This window comes from Entelurus aequoreus, linkage group LG12, assembly GCF_033978785.1.
Source record: "Entelurus aequoreus isolate RoL-2023_Sb linkage group LG12, RoL_Eaeq_v1.1, whole genome shotgun sequence".
NCBI lineage: Eukaryota > Metazoa > Chordata > Actinopteri > Syngnathiformes > Syngnathidae > Entelurus > Entelurus aequoreus.
Genome location: NC_084742.1, coordinates 35639827 through 35658784, shown reverse-complemented (window position 1 = coordinate 35658784; position 18958 = coordinate 35639827). Strand labels below are relative to the sequence as shown.

Sequence of the window (18958 nt, the reverse complement as noted above, 5' to 3'; positions counted from 1 at the left end):
TTTTAAAGCAGGGTTGCATGAGGTACCTACACATAACGTTACGTTAGTCAATGTATCACACACAGTAACATAACGTTAGACGGCGGTCAGCAGCACCACATATTTTAGTCACCTACAAAAAGACAAACATAGTCAAATAAAGGTCAGTTAAAATATATACTATATTAAGAATATGTGTACATTTTGCATAGGGCCCTGACATCTAAAAAGTACAACTCTGTTCATTGTTATGTTCATGTATTTGTTATGTTTTTCATGTGTACGCACACATCAACACACATACAGTATGAGATGAGATCAATGAGATAAGGTAAGAACAGGATATAAACTGCTGTGGAACTAGTTACAATGCAATATGCCATGGAAATACAATGTTAACACTTTTGTACAAATAAGTACAGTTGCACTTGTTTTTGCAAATGTGTTTATTCTGTAAAGGAATGAGTTAAATGTTTAAAATTGTTTAAACTATTAAAATGACTGGTTAATAGTGCTATTATGAATTGCAATGTCAGTACTATTTTCTTTCCTGCTATTTCAAATGCACTTGTTTTAATAAATAAATACAGCGGTTTAAAAGCATACACAATCTGTGTAAAAATATTAGTCTGTGGTTAAAAGGACTTGAAAGGACTCGAAACTCAAAATGCAGGACTTGTGACTTGACTTGAGACTTTCCAGTCTTGACTTTGGACTTGACTCGGGACTTGCCTGTCTTGACTCGGGACTTGACTCGAGACTTGAGGGCAAAGACTTGAGACTTACTTGTGACTTGCAAAGCAATGACTTGGTCCCACCTCTGGGATATAGTATCCGAGGTGGTTTAAAATACAAATCCGTGATCCACAATAGAAAAAGGAGAAAGTGTGGAATCCAATGAGCCCTTTTACCTAAGTTACGGTCAGAGCGAATAAAGATACGTCCTGCACTGCACTCTAGTCCTTCACTCTAACGTTCCTCATCCACAAATCTTTCATCCTCGCTCAAATTAATGGGGTAATCGTCGCTTTCTCGGTCCGAATCGCTCTCGCTGCTGGTGTAAACAATGGGGAAATGTGAGGAGCCCTTCAACCTGCGACGTTACGCTACTTCCGGTACAGGCAAGGCTTTTTTTTATCAGCGACCAAAAGTTGCGAACTTTATCGTCGATGTTCTCTACTAAATCCTTTCAGCAAAAATATGGCAATATCGCGAAATGATCAAGTATGACACATAGAATGGATCTGCTATCCCCGTTTAAATAAAAAAAATTCATTTCAGTAGGCCTTTAAACAAGTTGAAAAACGTATTCGGGTGTTACCATTTAGTGGTCAATTGTACGGAATATGTACTGCACTGTGCAACCTACTAAGTCTCATCAATCAATCAAAGGTGCGGAAAATAGTTTGTGGTTGTTTTGATGTAAAATCAAGAGGTGTGTTTTAATTTTACGTTCTAAAAATTGCCTTTTGCGCCACAAATTTAGTGGCGTCCAAGCTGGATTTGATTTAAATAATTTAAGGATCTATCTCATAAACTGTATTATAATTGTTTTTAATGTAATTTAATCAATTTTTTAAAAATTGTTTTAAACCTTTATTTATAGTATTCAACATTTACAACATTAACATATAAGCAAAAAAAATCAAAACATGTACAGAAACAGTACAAAAACAGTACAAAACAGCGCCACAACTCAATAAAGCAACTAAAGAAAAATGCAAATTATATATATGTGTAAAGCCATAAACTCAAACAAGTTCCGTAAATAATCCAAATTTGGAGCACAGCATCATAGTTTTCACAGCTTTTTGGTTGTTAGAGGTATTTAAACTGTATTTTTACAGTTGCCATTCAAAAAAGGAAGCTTAAAAAGAAACGCCTACGTTCAACCTCATTGGCTACTGAACTTTCGTGATTTCCCATTGGTTGACGCTCCCGTCAGTTTGTCCGCTTCCGGCTTTGCTGTTCGGTTTGTTATGGGAGTTCTTGACTTCAGCTTAATTCGAGTCCCTTTATTATAAAGTCGGTAAGATTGACCTCTTTTTCTCGTCCACGTAATTGTTCTTTGAAGTTATCGCTCGGATAACACTTTGTTGTCACAAGCGAAGCCCGCGCTTAACGCTAAACATAAACGACGACAGGTTGAATGTGGTCTTTTGCCGCCATTGCCAGGGTTTTAACGTGTTAACGACTCAAGTTCACTCCATTATTACATTAAAATGCCGACTTTTTATTTCGTTTCATGATTAAAGCAACATGTCAGGATCCAATGGCCTTAGACGGACAGGACTCCGGAAAGTGTCCTTAATTTCGACCAACCAGCTTGTCCAGAGCCGCTTGGAAGGTACCATCTGCCTGCAGCGGGGGACCATGTGTGAGGAGAAGCCTTCCAAAAATTCAGAGTTCGTCTTTATAAAGGTACTAAATATGTGCGACGTGTTACATTCAAACTGCTTTGAACTAGTCAGGGTAAGTTCCCAATAAAATAGTTGAACACAGATTGAGACAAAGATTATTTATGTATTTAATATTTGTTTGCTTACTATCGGTATATTATTTATTTATTAGTTCACTGTTCTGTTACAGAGAACAAGGACATTGGATAAAATTGCTATGGTATGAAAAGGGGTAGGATTAAATAAGCTCTGCTTCCTCCTACTCCTTTTCGGACGTGCTGTCATGAAACAATTGGAGATGTGTGCTGCATTACATTGTACCGTATGCATAAGTGTGTAACGGTACACAAAAATGTAGATTCGGTACGTACCTCGGTTTAGAGGTCACGGTTCGGTTCATTTTCGGTACAGTAAGAAAACAACAAAGTATACATTTTTTTGGTTATTTATTTACCAAAATTGTAAACAATGGCTTTATCCTTTTAACGTTGGGAACACTATAATAATTCTGCCCAAAAATAGAAATAGCTCTGTGTGTTCCAATTCAATTATTTAGTGTCTCTGGATCTTGTTTAAATCTCAGCTCAGATAATACAGTTCTTGGAGAAAGGTTTTGGAGAGTAAAGCAGTACAGTCCATGTGCTGCGGTTAAGGGTGAAAATGTGTAAAGGGTTGGCTCGAGAGCCTCCTACCAGCCCAGACAGTACAGGGGGTGGGGTTCCTGGCTGGAATCTCCCAAGAACGATCCTTGGACTAGATGCTTTTTTTCCTTAGCTTGCCATCATAAAGAGAAGCCTGGCCTGTGTAAGAACCAGGACCATCCTTATAAATCAATGTGTACACAAATCGAATATCTTCATTAAATAACACTAATTGCATTATTAAGTATTCAGAACAGGTTCTAGTTTTTTCCTCAATATTGTACAATATAAATCCACATACATGTCAGAATCACAATAATGCAATAAAGTGCTAAAATAACAATTAGCAGCATAAATATGACCTATACAATTCGGTCAGTGCACTAAACGTGCTTATTATCAAACACATTCAAAAGTACATTCAATACACAATAGTTATCATTGGTTCAAGTCATAGACCTTGTATATGGACGATTGAGAAATATGCCACAAAGACTGTTGCAATGAAACAATGGAAGAAAGACTAATATATTTTCATAAACCTTGACTCACCAACTCCGCTTCTACAGTCACACACAGCTTAATGACAAAAAATCCGGTGCTGCTAGTCGGCTCTATAAAGTTAACAAATAGGCATTTAGTTTAGAATCCCGTCAGCACAATATTTCGGGTGAAAACGAGAATAAAAACCTACCTCGAGCAGAAATACAATCTGTCTCCCATCACGTCCTGTCTACTGGCCACTTCCTGCTACCGGCTTATAAGCACAGCTGATTGGACCGCGCGCTCTCCCTAGTCACATGACAAAGAGTAGTAGCGAGAGCCTAATAGTTTTCGCAAAAGTATGTATTTGACACCTGCGTTACACCAGCATGCCGTGAGTTGTGCCTCGGTGCGCATTGTTTACACAACGTGCGGTACGCTACTTATGTCCGTCCGTGCAGTGCACTACTTAATATGTTTGTGTGGAAACTCGTTCGGTACACCTCCGAACTGAACCGAACCCCCCGTACCGAAACGGTTCAATACAAATACACGTATCGTTACACCCTTACGTATGCATGTTCGAAATTAACTGGAACTGAACTGAACAGGTGCTGGAAAAGGCCATTACTGCGACAGTGGCGAGAAGTGTTCTGCAGGAGGTACCAGATGACTGTGTTGGCCTGTTGGAGCCTGTGGAACCAGAGACTCGCCTAAAACTACTAAGTAAGCCATTAAAAGGCAATGGAGGTGGGGTTTACTTTATTTATTGTGAGATTTTGTTGTTTTCAGGAGATCCTCAAAAACTGCTCGACTTGGCCAGTCTGCCCATCGGCACCCACCTGTGGGCCCAAACTGGCCCAGGGGACGACTATTCGGAGGCTGAGCTCAAATATTTCGGGCCTCTGACCCAAGAGAGCAGAGCTCATTTCTTTGGGGTGCAGCTCTTGGTAAAGTCAACGTCTGAAAACTTTTAGATCTTGTTTTGTGGAGAAGGGTTATTAATGATAATACCGTGTTGGCTGAAGGGCTCCGCAGCGAACAAAGACATCGCCAACAATCTCTACACCAGCTCGGACGGAAGCCTCATCTTCGTCCCGATCAGCCACATAAAATGGAAATACCGAAACCGCAACCTAGATGGCCAACAACGGCCGCGTCAGCTCCGCCACAGTGTCCACCATCGCCGTACCGTGAACAGGAGTCACAGCCACCTTGATCTTCAGCCCCAGTCGCTGGATTTCCTCCCCAGAGCGACCGAGCAGGCGTCTGCGGCAACACTGAGTGTGGGACAACGGGTGAGTATATCCCAGGAGGGCACTGCTGTGAGCGGAGAGGTGCGCTTCTGTGGTCCCTTGCCTGCTCGGTCTTCATCTGGGACTTATGTGGGCGTCCTGCTGGTCAGTACCTTCATTGCTTTCAAACACGTTTAATGTCAAGCAGCGTGTCAAAAACTTGGAATTCTGTCCTAGGACACTCCGACTGGCGACTGGGATGGACATTATGGAGGAGAGAGGTTGTGTCAAATTCCTTATCCTGCGTATGGAAAACTGCTTCCAGCATCGGATGTTACCCCAGGTGGCACCTCCATATCATGATTTTTTGTTGTTAGTGATGCAACGATTATAGATTTTGACTAAGATTATAATCTGGGAAATAATCACGGTTCCACAATTATTATGCATTGAATCATTTCACAACAAAAAATTTATAAAATCCTACTAATTTCTTAGAGATTTGAATGTGGTATTTATTACTGTCGGAAAGAATAATAACGTAATGACAGTAAAATAAATGATGAACGGGACAAGCGGTAGAAAACGGATGGATGGATAACAATAAACAAAAAGTATTATTAATATTCTATTATTGATTTAATAAATGTATTATTGATATAAGTTTACAATTAACTTTATTGATCCCCCAGGGGAAATGTTGATCCTGTGAGTAATAAACTCAAGTACATTTCAAATGTTCTTGTAATCAGACAATATTTTCGGTATATTGGATGGAATTTTTACCTAAAAAATAAGATTCCATTTAATATACCGAAAATATTGTCTGATTACAAGAACGTTTGAAAAGTATATGAACAATAAGACATAATGAACCTTTTTGAGCAAAAAGTGTTATTGTCATCAACTCTTTCATGCCTATTCATACATTGTTAATCATCTAGTTTATGCTGTGTTAATAACAACTTGAATGAACATATCTATGATCCCATGGCATAGTGATGTTCTACACTCTCCTATTGTTATGTTAGTGTTTTACACTGCCTATAGTTTATTCAACACAGACAGGAAGAGGCAATCTCTAACATTAAACGGTCACGGAATGACCTGTTGCTGTTTGTTTACACTGAACTGACTCAACACTAAGCTACTGATTGTAAGTGACACCTGTATAGTTAACTTAATTCTTAATGAAGTAACTTGCTACTTACATAGTTTAACTCAGCTATTATGCCTTACCTTTACTTTGGCGTGTAAAGCTTGGTAGTGATCCCGCAAATGCTGCACCATAATGGACGTTTTAGAGCATTTAACCGCAGAATTTCTTCTGGCAGGTGCTGCAAATGTGTGAGCCATAGTCTTCAATAACTTATTTTTTTAAGTAACCGAAATGTTCCCACACTGCCCTTAGCTTTTTTCGGACAACTTTTTTTTGGAGACAACTTCACTACTGTGCCCTGCTTCCATTTTAAGCTAATGTAGCATACTAGCATGTCTTTCGATAGGCACATGCACCGTTAGTGTAACTTTGTTTTCGTTTTGGGCAAGTTATGATGAAAAGAACATACCAGCATATGTAGTGAGCGAGGAGGACTGAAACACACACTGTGGTGGAGCCTTTGCTATTAAGTAACCATGACGTTTTTAATCGCGGTTAATGGTAAAACTGGTTTATCGTTGCATCCCTACTATTCATCTGCATAATGTCCTCATTTGTTTTCTCGCTGACTTCTGTGCTCTACACTCCCCAGAGTCCCAGCAGCCGAAAATCTCTCCTCCCCAAGTCCTGAAATCCATTTTGAACACCTCGGCACCCACTACCAGACGTGCCGCAGCACCCACGCCCGCCCCACCCACTACCAAACATGCCTCAGCACCCACGCCCGCCCCTCGAGTTGCCCTGATGCCGCCATACAAAAAAAACCTGAAACTTGTTCCTCCGCCGCCGACCCCCCCCAAGTTGGTCCACAATTTCCTTCCTTCGCCGCCTCCCAAGCCGGCGGTCACTGCAGTGGATCCCACAAATGGCCCACGTAGCCTACCCTCACCGCCCATGTTGGAAGACGTCGATGAGGCAGCGAGGGAGAGCGGGGAGACCCTGGAGGTGGGCTCCATGGTGGAAGTGAACGACCCGCCCCTTTATGGGGTGATTCGCTGGATTGGAAACTTTAATGGGTATCCTGAGGTGGTGGCAGGCATCGAGCTGGTATGTTTTTATGGCAAAGCTCCTCATTTAGGCCAGATGTTTCATGTGTGTGCTTTACTACCCAGGACCAGGAGATGGCGGCAGAAACGGACGGCAGTTACCTTGGGGAACGCTACTTCCGCTGCCCGCCTAACAAGGGGCTCTTCGTCAAGCTCTCTAACTGCAGGCGGGACTCCAGATTCCCTGCTCCTGAAGCCCGTGTCAATCAAGTGGAGCGCTGCAACTCCATAGGTGATTAGTTTGTGTGTTGTGTGTCAGAGAAGAGAGTTCAAACATCTTTCTGTGCATTGGTAGCTTTCGCAGAGTGGGGCAGCGAGCGCGTGGAGGACCATACGCCTCCTTTGGAAAGCGATAAAGTCAAGGAGCTTTATCAGGGCTGGAAGAGAGGCATTCAGGGTCACCTCAACTCCTGCTACCTGGATGCCACGCTCTTCAGGTGCTGCGTTTATGTCCTGTTTTTCAGAGATCTTTTTGGGATGCATGATGTCTCATGTTTGTCTTGTGGCGTCTTGCTGTGTGCAGCCTCTTCGCCTGCTGTGGCTCAGCAGACTGGTTGTTGTTTTGGCCGTCGGAGGAGAAAGAAGACCAGAGCTCCAAGCAAGCGCAAGACCTGCTACGCTGCGAAATTGTTAATCCCCTGCGCAGGTACTAGCATCCTTTCACTTTTCAAAATCAAAGACTTTGTGCATGCTTTTGACAATGACACACACATGTGTCACTTGGACAAAATACACCATGCGGGTTTGTATTGCCCCCTATGGGTTGTGGCCAAAATGCTTTGGAAGACATGCTAGCATACATGTAATACAGTACAGTAGAACCGTGTATTTCAGTACAATACTACTGTATAGTACCAAAAATGTATGGTACAGTAAAAAGGAGTTTTGTAATCATTAGACAAGTGGTCAATGACTTATGGACATTTAGACTTAGACTTCCTTTTATTGTCATTCACATTTAAACTTTACAGTACAGATAAGAACGGAATTTTGTTGCATTAGCTCATTGTAGTGCAGGATAAAAGAGCAATAATGTGCAGATATAAATAAATAGATGTATTTATATCTAGATACAGTTAAATATATTGCACTTTTGCATATGAATCCACGTTTATTGATGTACCGGTATGTTATATTGTCTTTATATTCTTGCGAGTTAATCCGTTTTTGGGGGGAATTGAGGGGATTATTATGATGCGTTCAAAAGTCTTATGGCCTGAGGGAAGAAATTGTTTAGTTGCTAATGTTCCTGAGGTGCCCCTGTAAAGATGTTTTGCTTGATGGCGGCTATGTTTTTCAACCAATGTTTAGTCCCATAAATGTGTGGACCAAATTTGGTGGGGATTCTGCCAAAAATCCTAAAGTCAAAGTGAGGTGTTTTGCCCTTTTATGTGCAGCTTTTCAGCAGGAGAAGAGAAAGTGTCATGTCTGTATGATGATGTTTTGTTGACAATGGCTTCTTTAAGGTACGGCTACGTGTGTGCCAGTAAGACCATGGCCTTGAGGCGACTGCTGGAGGCAGCCAACAAAAACGCAGGCTTCACCAACCAAGAAAAAGGTATGTGAGCTTAGCGCCGTGCGATCCACCTGAGGAATGTCGTCACGCCGCTCGTCTTTTATGCTTGTCCAGATCCGGAAGAGTTCCTCAACAAGCTCTTCCAGCTCCTCCGAGTCGAGCCGCTCCTCAAGATCAGGTGATGTCGTACATACTTCCTCCTTGTTCTCTTTCTCGTGTTTTTCTTCACCTTCTCATTTTTATTTCCTCACCCAGGTCAATGACTCAAAAGCAGCAGGAGTGTCACCTCTACCAGCTCTTTCCGCCTCACACTCCTGCCTCCTCGCCGTCCTCCCCCAAAAAGTCCCCCGTTTTGTTGCCCTCACCACTATTCAACCGCATGAGAGTGGCAAGTGTGCAAGCCCTGCTGGAGTCATCATTCCTCCACGCCAGCCTCAAGTTTGCGGAGGTGAGCGAACCCGATGCTTCCAAGCAGACCCTCATAACTTCTGAAACCTCTTGTTTGACCTCCACCGCAGGCTCCATCCAGCCTCTTACTTCTCATGCCTCGCTTTGGGAAGGACTTTAAGATGTTTGATGCCATCTTGCCCACCCTATGCCTGGACATCACAGACCTGCTGGACGACAGTAACTGACAATTGTGTCCTATTTCAAATGTCTTTAGTTTAGAGGTTTTTGTGTGTATGAGCAAACTCTTCTACTCCTAAACCGCTGCACACAAAAAGGTGAACATTTTTCAAAATCTGCACCCATTCTTTGCTGCCTGTATGTACTATTATCAGAATTCCAAATTTCAAATAAGAATTGGGAAACAAGCGCTTTTCGTGTTGTTCTCGCCAGTTCCAGGTCCTCAATGGCTGTCAAAGTGTCCCAACTTGTCGGATTATATCCTCAGCCATCTACTTTTTAGCTGAGATGCGTGAATTATGATCTACAATCAACTTCCAGGAAGCATGGAAGCAAGGAAACGGCAGACCACTCGATGATGTAAAAAATAGGCACACATCGGAAGTGATCACGTCGCCGCTATAAATACTTTGTCTGCGTTAGTGCTCATTATAACAATATCACCAACACTTGGTGAATATTCAAGTCACGAAATGTAAATGGAGTATTGTTGGCGCTTTTGGAATGGTTATTTAGTGGGTTTTATGGGCAAAATAGTTGCGCTCCGCTCTAAGCGGACATTTATTTACATTTATTCAATATTTACAATGCATTTAAAAAAATCCATCCATCGTCATGTCTTTCATAATGAATGTGAACAATAGGCAAAATTTCCCAAAAAGTCCCCTTTTAAATACAAAAAAAATTACTATACAAACACTTACATTTAACACACATTTCCTTCATTTTGAATACTTTTATGAAATAAAGCATTCTGGGAAATGTAGTATTTATCCACCGTTTTCCATCATTTGAAAGTTATAATACAAAAAATCAACATTTTTTTTTCACTGAAAATACTTTTATTCTTAATTGGTGATGAAAAACATTTGAGTAATTAAAATATAATATTTAAATAGTAAAAATATCTTTATGAAATATGTAAAAAAGTGTGATACACAACAATTATCAACTGGACTGTCATGAAAGTTCAATTCAACTTCCTTTAATTGAAAATGCAATGGTAATTGAAAATGGATGGAGGGAGTCTACCTCCTGCTTGCAACAACAAATTAAATTCATGGAGCTTAATTGGAATTTGTGATGACCTTCTCAATTCAATGAGTAATTTTGCACAAGTTTGATTCTGACAAGGACACAATACAGTGGCGCTGTTACTATTAAGGCTTACTCGAAATTTCTCACACATGCACTGCATTAGGCATTCACTTTTACTTTATTGTATTTTACCGACTCACCACTAAATTTGGTGACACATTTGACAGGATCAAGTCCGTACAGTCAGAAGATTGGTTGAAAAACATGACCGCCAGCAAGTGAAACCTTTTTGCCAGGGCACCTTTAAGACCTAGCAAGACATTGATTAGAAAACTTAAATGGTATCTGTATTTTATGTATGCTAGTGTGTCCTACGAAGCATTTTCCCCACTACGCTTTGGGTAAAATGGCTCCATTTTCTTGGGTGACTGAAGATGCTTGTCCTTTGTGTCTAGCATTGAGGCAGTGCAGCATCTGTCAGGCGGTCGCCCACTGGGAGTGTGTGGAGTGTTATGGAGATGAAGACATAACGCCTGGACATCTCAAACAGTACTGTCACACCTGCAACACTCAGGTACTCCATGCCCAAGCAGTTAGCACGGCTCAGCTCATAAGACCTTCAAGTACGTTTTGTTTTTCATCAGGTCCACGGTCACAAGATGCGAGGCTCCCACTCCCCAGTCGAGCTTAGCATCCCCGAAGGGGCATTGATCGGCCCGAAGAACTGTGCCCGCCAGAAGATGGTTCTCTTCGCTGTGACATGCATCGAGACCAGCCATTACGTCAGCTTTGTCAAATACGGGCCTCTGCCCTCTGATTGGCTCTTTTTTGACAGCATGGCCGACCGCAAAGGTGAGACGTTAAATAACTTCTTAAAAATGCTTGGAGTAAGCCCTACTGAGAACATGTCGTTTTGTGTGTCTTTATCTTTAATGCTAAGGAACTGTGTTTGTCTCTGACCGAGTGCGGGGCTGACTGATAGTTGGCAGAAAATGGGACCCATTGCCTCCCTGCTTGGCACTCAGCATCAAGGGTTGGAATTGGGGGTTAAATCACCAAATGATTCCCGAGCGTGGCGCACACTGCAGCTCACTGCTCCCCTCACCTCCCAGGGGGTGAACAAGGGGATGGGTCAAATGCAGAGAATAATTTCGCCACACCTAGTGTGTGTGTGACAATCATTGGTACTTTAGAGATGTCCGTTAATATCGGACTGACGATATTATCGGCCGATAAATGCTTTAAAATGTAATATCGGAAATTATTGGTATCGGTTACAAAATTATCGGTATCTGTATCAAAAAGTAGAATTTATGACTTTTTAAAACACCGCTGTGTGCACGGACGTAGGGAAAAGTACAGAGCGCCAATAAACCTTAAAGGCACTGCCTTTGCGTGCCGGCCCAGTCACATAATATCTACGGCTTTTCACACACACAAGTGAATGCAATTCATACTTGGTCAACAGCCATACAGGTCACACTGAGGGTTGTGGTATAAACAACTTTAACACTGTTACATATATGCGCCACACTGTGAACCCACACCAAACAAGAATGACAAACACATTTCGGGAGAACATCCGCATGGTAACACAACATAAACACAACAGAACAAATACCCAGAACCTCTTGCAGGGGGACTTCAATAATAAATATGTTAGTGCCATGTTGGCATTTTTTTCCATAACTTGAGTTGATTTATTTTGGAAAACCTTTAATGCATCCAGCGGGGCATCACAACGAAATTAGGCATAATTATGTGTTAATTCCACGACTGTATATATCGGTATCGTTTGATATCGGAATCGGTAATTAAAAGTTGGACAATATCGGATATCGGCAAAAAAGCCATTAAACGGACATCTCTAGCAGAGGACATATTCCACCACACCCAGTATGTGTGTGACAATCATAGGAACTTTAACTTAACATCCATCACCAGATAACAACTGAGACTTGGTTTCATCCAGGAGGTGAGAATGGCTTCAACGTGCCCCTGGTGAAGCCGTGCCCGGAGGTGGACAGCTACTTCAGCCTGTCACAGGAAGAGCTCAGCAGAGTTGACCCCGCCTCCTTACAGGAACCTGCTCGCCGTCTGCTGTGTGACTCGTACATGTGCTTTTACCACAGCCCCGAACTCAGCCTCTACAAGTGACCTCTCGCAACAGTTGTCTTTTCATATTCCCAATGAAAAAAGTCAGAAGGTCATAACAATGTCTCACTTCTAAGTTTAATTAATTCAAAAATATTTTTTAAATATATTTTTGAACACACTGTTCAAAGAATTTTAATTTTTTTTATGTGTGTTCTTGTTACAAGTTGGTTTGCACTGCCGGGATGTGTCTTAAATGTTTGCACTATGTTTACAGTTGCACAACAAATTATAAATTATATTTATCTGTCTCTTACAATATTACAAATTGTTCATTGGGAGTATATTGTTTTTTTTTATAATAGCCAGTTATTAGAAGTCTGCATTTTCTTACCATAAGAGTTGGGTAATTGTGTGTGCTACTGTAAGCCCTGATGTACAAACTTGAATACTTTCATTTCTAAAATTAAAAAGAAAAATGTTGGATTTTTCCACGTCAAAATATTTCGTTTGTCTGATGCTTATGAGTATAAGCGAAAATGAACTGAAAATTTAGTACGTCTCTAAATCGCCACTAGGTGGCAACAGTGACGCAACACAACAAACTCATGACTCGTGAGCCCGGAAGTAGAGAATAAATTTCAACTGACTTCTGTGCTCGTCAAAAACCCTCGGTTGCTTGTTTTTGGATACTCTTAACGAGGTAAAAATACTTAAAAGTGACATTTCGTGGCTTGTCTCTTGGTAAAGTAAGGATATTGTAACACAACACACGTTATTTGTTTTATCTTTTGGTTTCGATAATCTGAATGTATTGTTATTGCTTTAGCTAGCAGCTAATGCTAATTGTCGCTACAATGCTAGTTTCACTCGCACATGACTAACAAAGATGCTTGAAGTGATCAAGTAGAATGTTAATAAAGTGTTCAAGTACTGTTTGCAGTGGTAATTAGTTCAAGGAATAGTTTATGTTGAGCTCACAGGGGCTCACAGCTTTGTCCTGTTTTTTTGCATAATTGCGTCCTTCAAGCAGGTCAAGATACTTTGTTTTGTTTTCATTGCATTTATTTTGTATTCTAATCCTTCACCGCCTCAGCTCGCATTGCACTTGGTTGCCATGGCGTCTCCGGGGGGACAAGGAGGAGGAGTTCTGTCCACAAGAGGAGGAGCTCCATCCAGGAGGATGAAGTGGGCTCTGGAGCTGAGTTTAGGCAACACCAGGTTGAGCAAGAGAGACATTTGTTGTCACTATGACCTGAGCTGAGGTAACCGTGATGATTCTACGCTCCAGGTGTCGTGGCGACCGTCAGGGAGGTCAAGGAGATGTCATTTATCCAATCGGATATTCCGAGAAGCCGGTCCCTGACACCAGCATCCAGGAGACAGACAAGAACCTGGTGGAGAAGGTGAGTTAGGATTATAGTGAAGTGGTTCCCTATGCTGTGGGTCTGTTCTCCTGTCTTGCAGCGGTGCTGGGACGTAGCCCTGGGACCCCTAAAGCAGATCCCCATGAACCTGTTCATCATGTACATGTCGGGAAACACCATCTCCATCTTCCCCATCATGATGGTGTGCATGATGGCCTGGAGGCCTATACAGGCACTCATGTCCATGTCTGCAAGTGAGCAGCTCGACACCTTTTTAAGAACACACAAGAAAATATCCAGCTCATCCTCTTCCCTGTCTTGTTGCAGCCTTCAAGCTGTTGGAGAGCTCCAGTCAGCAGTGGTTGCAGGGTCTCGTCTACCTGGTTGGCAACCTGCTGGGCTCGGCGCTGGCCATCTACAAGTGTCAATCAATGGGGCTGCTGCCCACACACTCGTCTGATTGGCTGGCTTTCATTGAACCTCCTCAGGTAGACTTCCAATGGAAAAAAGCAAAAGGCTTGTCATGTCGTTGTTTAGCTCTGTTGAAGTACTGGGTTCTACCACTCGGTGTCATACTCCCGATTCCTCCAATCAGAGTTGTGTATAGTGAGAGTATGGCCAACTAAACAACAGGACCGGATGCATGCAATTGAGTTAGTGGCGTTACTTTTTTTGATGAAATAAACGAAAATAATGAGTCCAATTATAGTTCTAAACATACTCCATCTCTTAAACTTTCCATAAAACATGCTTTCTTGTCATAATAGTATAATTTGAGGGTAATTTTGTGGCCGTATTTGATGTACTCCCGTGTAAACATTGATGCAGTGTTTAGTGGGCTGTCTAATGCGCTCCCGATGATGCAATAATAGTAAAAAAAAATGTACGAACAACCAAAAAACAACTTATTAACCTCATTGTGTCAAAATCTTCATTAGCTTTGGACCAACAATTACGGAGAAATTATGACTTGTGTGTTAGCTGCCTCCAATGTATTGTTTGTAATCACTGCGCTATATATGCCTGTGCTTTTACTTTTGTTTTTTTGAATATTTTGTATAGGTTTTGCTGTGGCGAGTCATGGCGTCCTGATTTTAGTATCATCATACTTGAATACTGAACTAATTCTGCTTTTTACCGCAATATTTGCTAGTTTGGATTACTGGTGACACATGCAGAAAAGTTGCAATTTTAATGCAGGCAAAATGTATTAATTCACCGTTACTGAGAGTGCCCTATACCACGTTTACCGTGTGTATGTATGCTTGCTTATCTCGCGCAAGTTACTACTGTTGTCATTCATTGGCACCCTTCCTAGCTCACCTTTACTTTGCATAATTTTTTTCCGATGCGATGCAAAGGCTTCCCGCATTTTTGGCGAGTGGAGCGTCCCAAGGCTGCACAACAGGGCATGTTTACGTGTCAAAAAAACTCTTCAATTAAAGAAATGTCTAATTAAACTGGTGTGGAACATGGCACCCTGTACTCACATGAGGGGCTTTTGACCAATATAGGAGATCGTCTGAAACTGAGTTGTCCATATTCTGTCTATCCATTGAGTTGTGGAGGTCCCGCAATAGTAAATTTGGAAGTATAAGGAAAGGAGAGAAGTGTAAAAATGTAGCTTTGATGCAGGGATTTTAACGGTTTAAAAATTATTTTAGTAAGCCATACTGGGAATTGTGTGTGTCTGTAGCCTTAATGCTGATAAGCTGTGTTTGTCCACACCTGTCTCAGACAGTGTGCGTGCCTCTAAAGAGCGATGTTGTGTACTTGATCCACCTTTTACATACAATGAAATGCTGCACTTATCAAACATTATAAATGCCATACATCACATACGACATAACATTGTGTGCTACAGGAGGGAACACTATGTGAGCTACAATCCCTCCATGCATGAACAGCAACATCCAGCTAAGTTTTCACTTTGAAGTACAGCTCCCGCTTCTGTTGCTGGCTGACGGATATAGAATAGCTTTATTTCAAGATGTGTGGCGAAGCCTGCCTGCTTTGGTGGGAGTGTACACAGAATTAGCTCCTTTTGAGACAGTGTCATGTCAATGAAGAGCAAGATTTTTTCCCTTCACATGTCGTGAAAAGTGGAGCAAACAAGTGTGAGAGTGCATAGATTCGGTGCGCATAAATAGGCACTCAGGAGAACTTTATTAAACAGTCCCCTTTTGCATAATGAGTGACATTTTAAAGGCCTACTGAAATGAATTTTTTTTTATTAAACGGGAATAGCAGATCCATTCTATGTGTCATACTTGATCATTTCGCGATATTGCCATATTTTTGCTGAAAGGATTTAGTAGAGAAAATTGACGATAAAGTTCGCAACTTTTGCTCGCTGATAAAAAAAGCCTTGCCTGTACCGGAAGTAGCGTGACGTCACAGGAGCTAGTATTCCTCACAATTCCCCGTTGTTTACAATGGAGCGAGAGATTCGGACCGACAAAGCGACGATTACCCCATTAATTTGAGCGAGGATGAAAGATTCGTAGATGAGGAACGTTACAGTGAAGGACTGGAGAGGCAGTGATGGATGTATCTTTTTTCGCTCTGACCGTAACTTAGGTACAAGCTGGCTCATTGGATTCCACACTCTCTCCTTTTTCTATTGTGGATCACGGATTTTTATTTTAAACCACCTCGGATACTATATCCTCTTGAAAATGAGAGTTGAGAACGCGAAATGGACATTTAAAGTGACTTTTATCACCACGATAATACATCGGTGACACACTTAGCTACTGAGCTAACGTGATAGCATCGTTCTCAAATGAAGATAGAAACAAAATAAATAAACCCCTGACTGGAAGGATAGACAGAAGATCAACAATACTATTAAACCATGGACATGTAACTACACGGTTAAAAATTCTCAGCCTGGTAAGGCTTAACAATGCTGTTGCTAACGACGCTAAGGCTAATTTAGCAACTTAGCAACCGGACCTCACAGAACTATGATAAAAACATTAGCGCTCCACCTACGCCAGCCAGCCCTCATCTTCCCATCAACAGCCGTGCTCACCTGCGTTCCAGCGATCTACGGCGCGACGAAGGACTTCATCCGTGGGTTTGGCGGCAAGCATCGGCTAGGCGTAGTAAGTAGTCCTTGTTGTGTTGCTGTAAGTATTGTATTTAGCCGCTAATACACCGATCGATCCCACCTACAACGTTCTTCTTTGCAGCCTCCATTGTTCATTAAACAAATTGCAAAAGATTCACCAACACAGATGTCCAGAATACTGTGGAATTTTGTCGAAGAAAACAAGAGGTTTCTGTATCGGGTTCGATGGGGTCCAACCACTTCCGTGGATTTTGTGACGTCACGCGCATAAATCATATCCAAAGGAGTTTTTCAACCGGAAGTGTGGCGGGAATTTTAAAAATGCACTTTATAAGTTAACCCGGCCGTATTGGCACGTGTTTCAATGTTAAGATTTCATCATTGATATATAAACTATCAGACTGCGTGGTCGGTAGTAGTGGCTTTCAGTAGGCCTTTAAGCTGCCATTCAGTCGAGCAGAGACCTCCATAGCCAAGAACTTTCATAGATTTTACATTGTGTCGTGAAATGAATCCATCATTCGTTATGAAAAAAAAGTTTGTTGAATTGATTCAAAAAATATATTTAGTTTGTTGAATTGAAGTAAATGTGTCTTCCCCACAGAGGATGGAGATCATGGGCGGAGGTATGGTCCTGTGAATGGCCACTATTTTTGGCAATGTACAACAGATGGAGGTTTTGCTGTGATGATCACGGCGAGCCTTTTTTGTGATAAATGAACAGCTGGATGTGCAACGAGGCTTTCTGCACGGCCACTTTTTTGTTTTCACCCCCTTTGCCGTGTTTTTTGTTTTCAGCAGCACCAATTTTCACCACTTAAGCCCAACATTGTGCTTTGCTTTCATGTTTTGGGAGCAAACATCCTCTTCACATGGAGATGAAATTGTGTTCATTCTTGTCATGATTTTAGCATACATGTCACTAACCTGTTTAATTTATCAACCTCTTCTAATTTATACTCATTTGTGCTAATGAAATAAATTCATACTGATTTCAAATGTGTTTACTTGTTGAACAAATGGTGTCTGAGGTGTTTGTGTGGATTATTTCCAGTGTTATTTTAAACCAGCTATCATTAATTATTTGAATCAGATTAATTAATGGCACGTCTTTATTATGTGCGTGAATGTTGTCGGGGGTGAGCAAGCGTGTCATAGTTTTTTACTTGGATTATTTTAGTCTAATGCAATGTTTTGGTTATCATTAAGGACTTGAAAGAAAGGAGTGATTGCAATATTTATTATGCACCAATGTAGTCACATGGCAGAGCACTCACACATCAGTTAGATCAGGGGTCCTTAAACATTTTGACTCGGGGGCGGGGGCTGCATTGGGTAAAAACACTTTGGCCGGGCTGTATATATATATATATATATATATGTTAGGTCAGGAAAAAACACACAGGCTATATCATCCCTACAAGCCTGTCTCGCAGGTTTCCCTGCTCGTCTGGATTTTATTTTATTTTTAAAATTAAAAACCTGCGAAACAGGCTTGGATGATATAGCCTCTGTGTTTTCTCCTGACCTAACGTATATTCCGCTCTACCCCGGTATATAACGGATAAACCACAGAAACCTCGACTATATATATATATATATATATATATATTCCTCGCACACTAATCGAAGCGCTCTACGACACTGCGGCGCGAGCCAAATGTCACGTTGTCGATGGGAAAATGCATTTTTAGACAATATGATTTGCCTGAGCGGCAAGGAGACACCAAGAGTAACAAACGGTACAAAATAGATGAGAAAGGACAGATATTTAATAGAGATGTCCGATAATATCGGCCTGCTGATATTATCGGCCGATAAATGCTTTAAAATGTAATATCGGAAATTATCGGTATCGTTTTTTTTATTATCTGTATCGTCTTTTTTTTAATTTTTATTAAACCAACATAAAAAACACAAGATACACTTACAATTAGTGCACTAACCCAAAAAACCTCCCTCCCCCATCCACACTCATTCACACAAAAGGGTTGTTTCTTTCTGTTTTTAATATTCTGGTTCCTACATTATATATCAATATATATCAATACAGTCTGCAAGGGATACAGTCCGTAAGCACACATGATTGTGCGTGCTGCTGGTCCACTAATAGTACTAACCTTTAATAGTTAATTTTACTCATTTTCATTAATTACTAGTTTCTATGCAACTGTTTTTATTTGTTTTACTTTCTTTTTTATTCAAGAATTTTTTTTAAATTTATTCATCTTATTTTATTTTATTAATATTTTTAAAAAGGACCTTATCTTCACCATACCTGGTTGTCCAAATCAGGCA

The 18958-nt window shown here is 41.1% G+C and overlaps 2 protein-coding genes across 2 annotated transcripts; both read left to right on the top strand.

The window, feature by feature from the left end:
* Positions 1–1883: 1883 nt before the first annotated feature.
* On the top strand, positions 1884–12667 carry si:cabz01101003.1 (ubiquitin carboxyl-terminal hydrolase CYLD). Its single transcript, XM_062065860.1, has 17 exons — positions 1884–2008; positions 2235–2400; positions 4114–4228; positions 4295–4452; positions 4531–4902; positions 4975–5080; positions 6489–6943; positions 7009–7174; positions 7238–7379; positions 7466–7588; positions 8409–8500; positions 8573–8636; positions 8714–8906; positions 8977–9085; positions 10579–10697; positions 10768–10975; positions 12096–12667. The coding sequence occupies exons 2-17, from the start codon at positions 2239–2241 to the stop codon at positions 12278–12280; spliced, it is 2769 nt and encodes a 922-aa protein (XP_061921844.1). The 5' UTR covers positions 1884–2008; positions 2235–2238; the 3' UTR covers positions 12281–12667.
* Positions 12668–12795: 128 nt separating this feature from the next.
* emc4 (ER membrane protein complex subunit 4) lies at positions 12796–17659 on the top strand. The gene is made up of 6 exons (XM_062065861.1): positions 12796–12920; positions 13314–13438; positions 13509–13623; positions 13685–13838; positions 13912–14072; positions 17265–17659. Exons 2-6 carry the CDS (start codon positions 13335–13337, stop codon positions 17298–17300), a joined length of 570 nt encoding a protein of 189 aa, XP_061921845.1. The 5' UTR covers positions 12796–12920; positions 13314–13334; the 3' UTR covers positions 17301–17659.
* Positions 17660–18958: the final 1299 nt, after the last annotated feature.

Bases quoted from the DNA above. Each gene is read 5' to 3' on its own strand.
- si:cabz01101003.1 (XM_062065860.1), top strand. From the start codon at position 2,239: ATGTCAGGATCCAATGGCCTTAGACGGACAGGACTCCGGAAAGTGTCC. The intron at 4,903-4,974 runs GTCAGTACCTTC...ATTCTGTCCTAG, and splicing joins CTTATGTGGGCGTCCTGCTG to GACACTCCGACTGGCGACTG. The intron at 7,589-8,408 runs GTACTAGCATCC...GGCTTCTTTAAG, and splicing joins ATTGTTAATCCCCTGCGCAG to GTACGGCTACGTGTGTGCCA.
- emc4 (XM_062065861.1), top strand. From the start codon at position 13,335: ATGGCGTCTCCGGGGGGACAAGGAGGAGGAGTTCTGTCCACAAGAGGA. The intron at 13,839-13,911 runs GTGAGCAGCTCG...GTCTTGTTGCAG, and splicing joins ACTCATGTCCATGTCTGCAA to CCTTCAAGCTGTTGGAGAGC. The intron at 14,073-17,264 runs GTAGACTTCCAA...TCTTCCCCACAG, and splicing joins CTTTCATTGAACCTCCTCAG to AGGATGGAGATCATGGGCGG.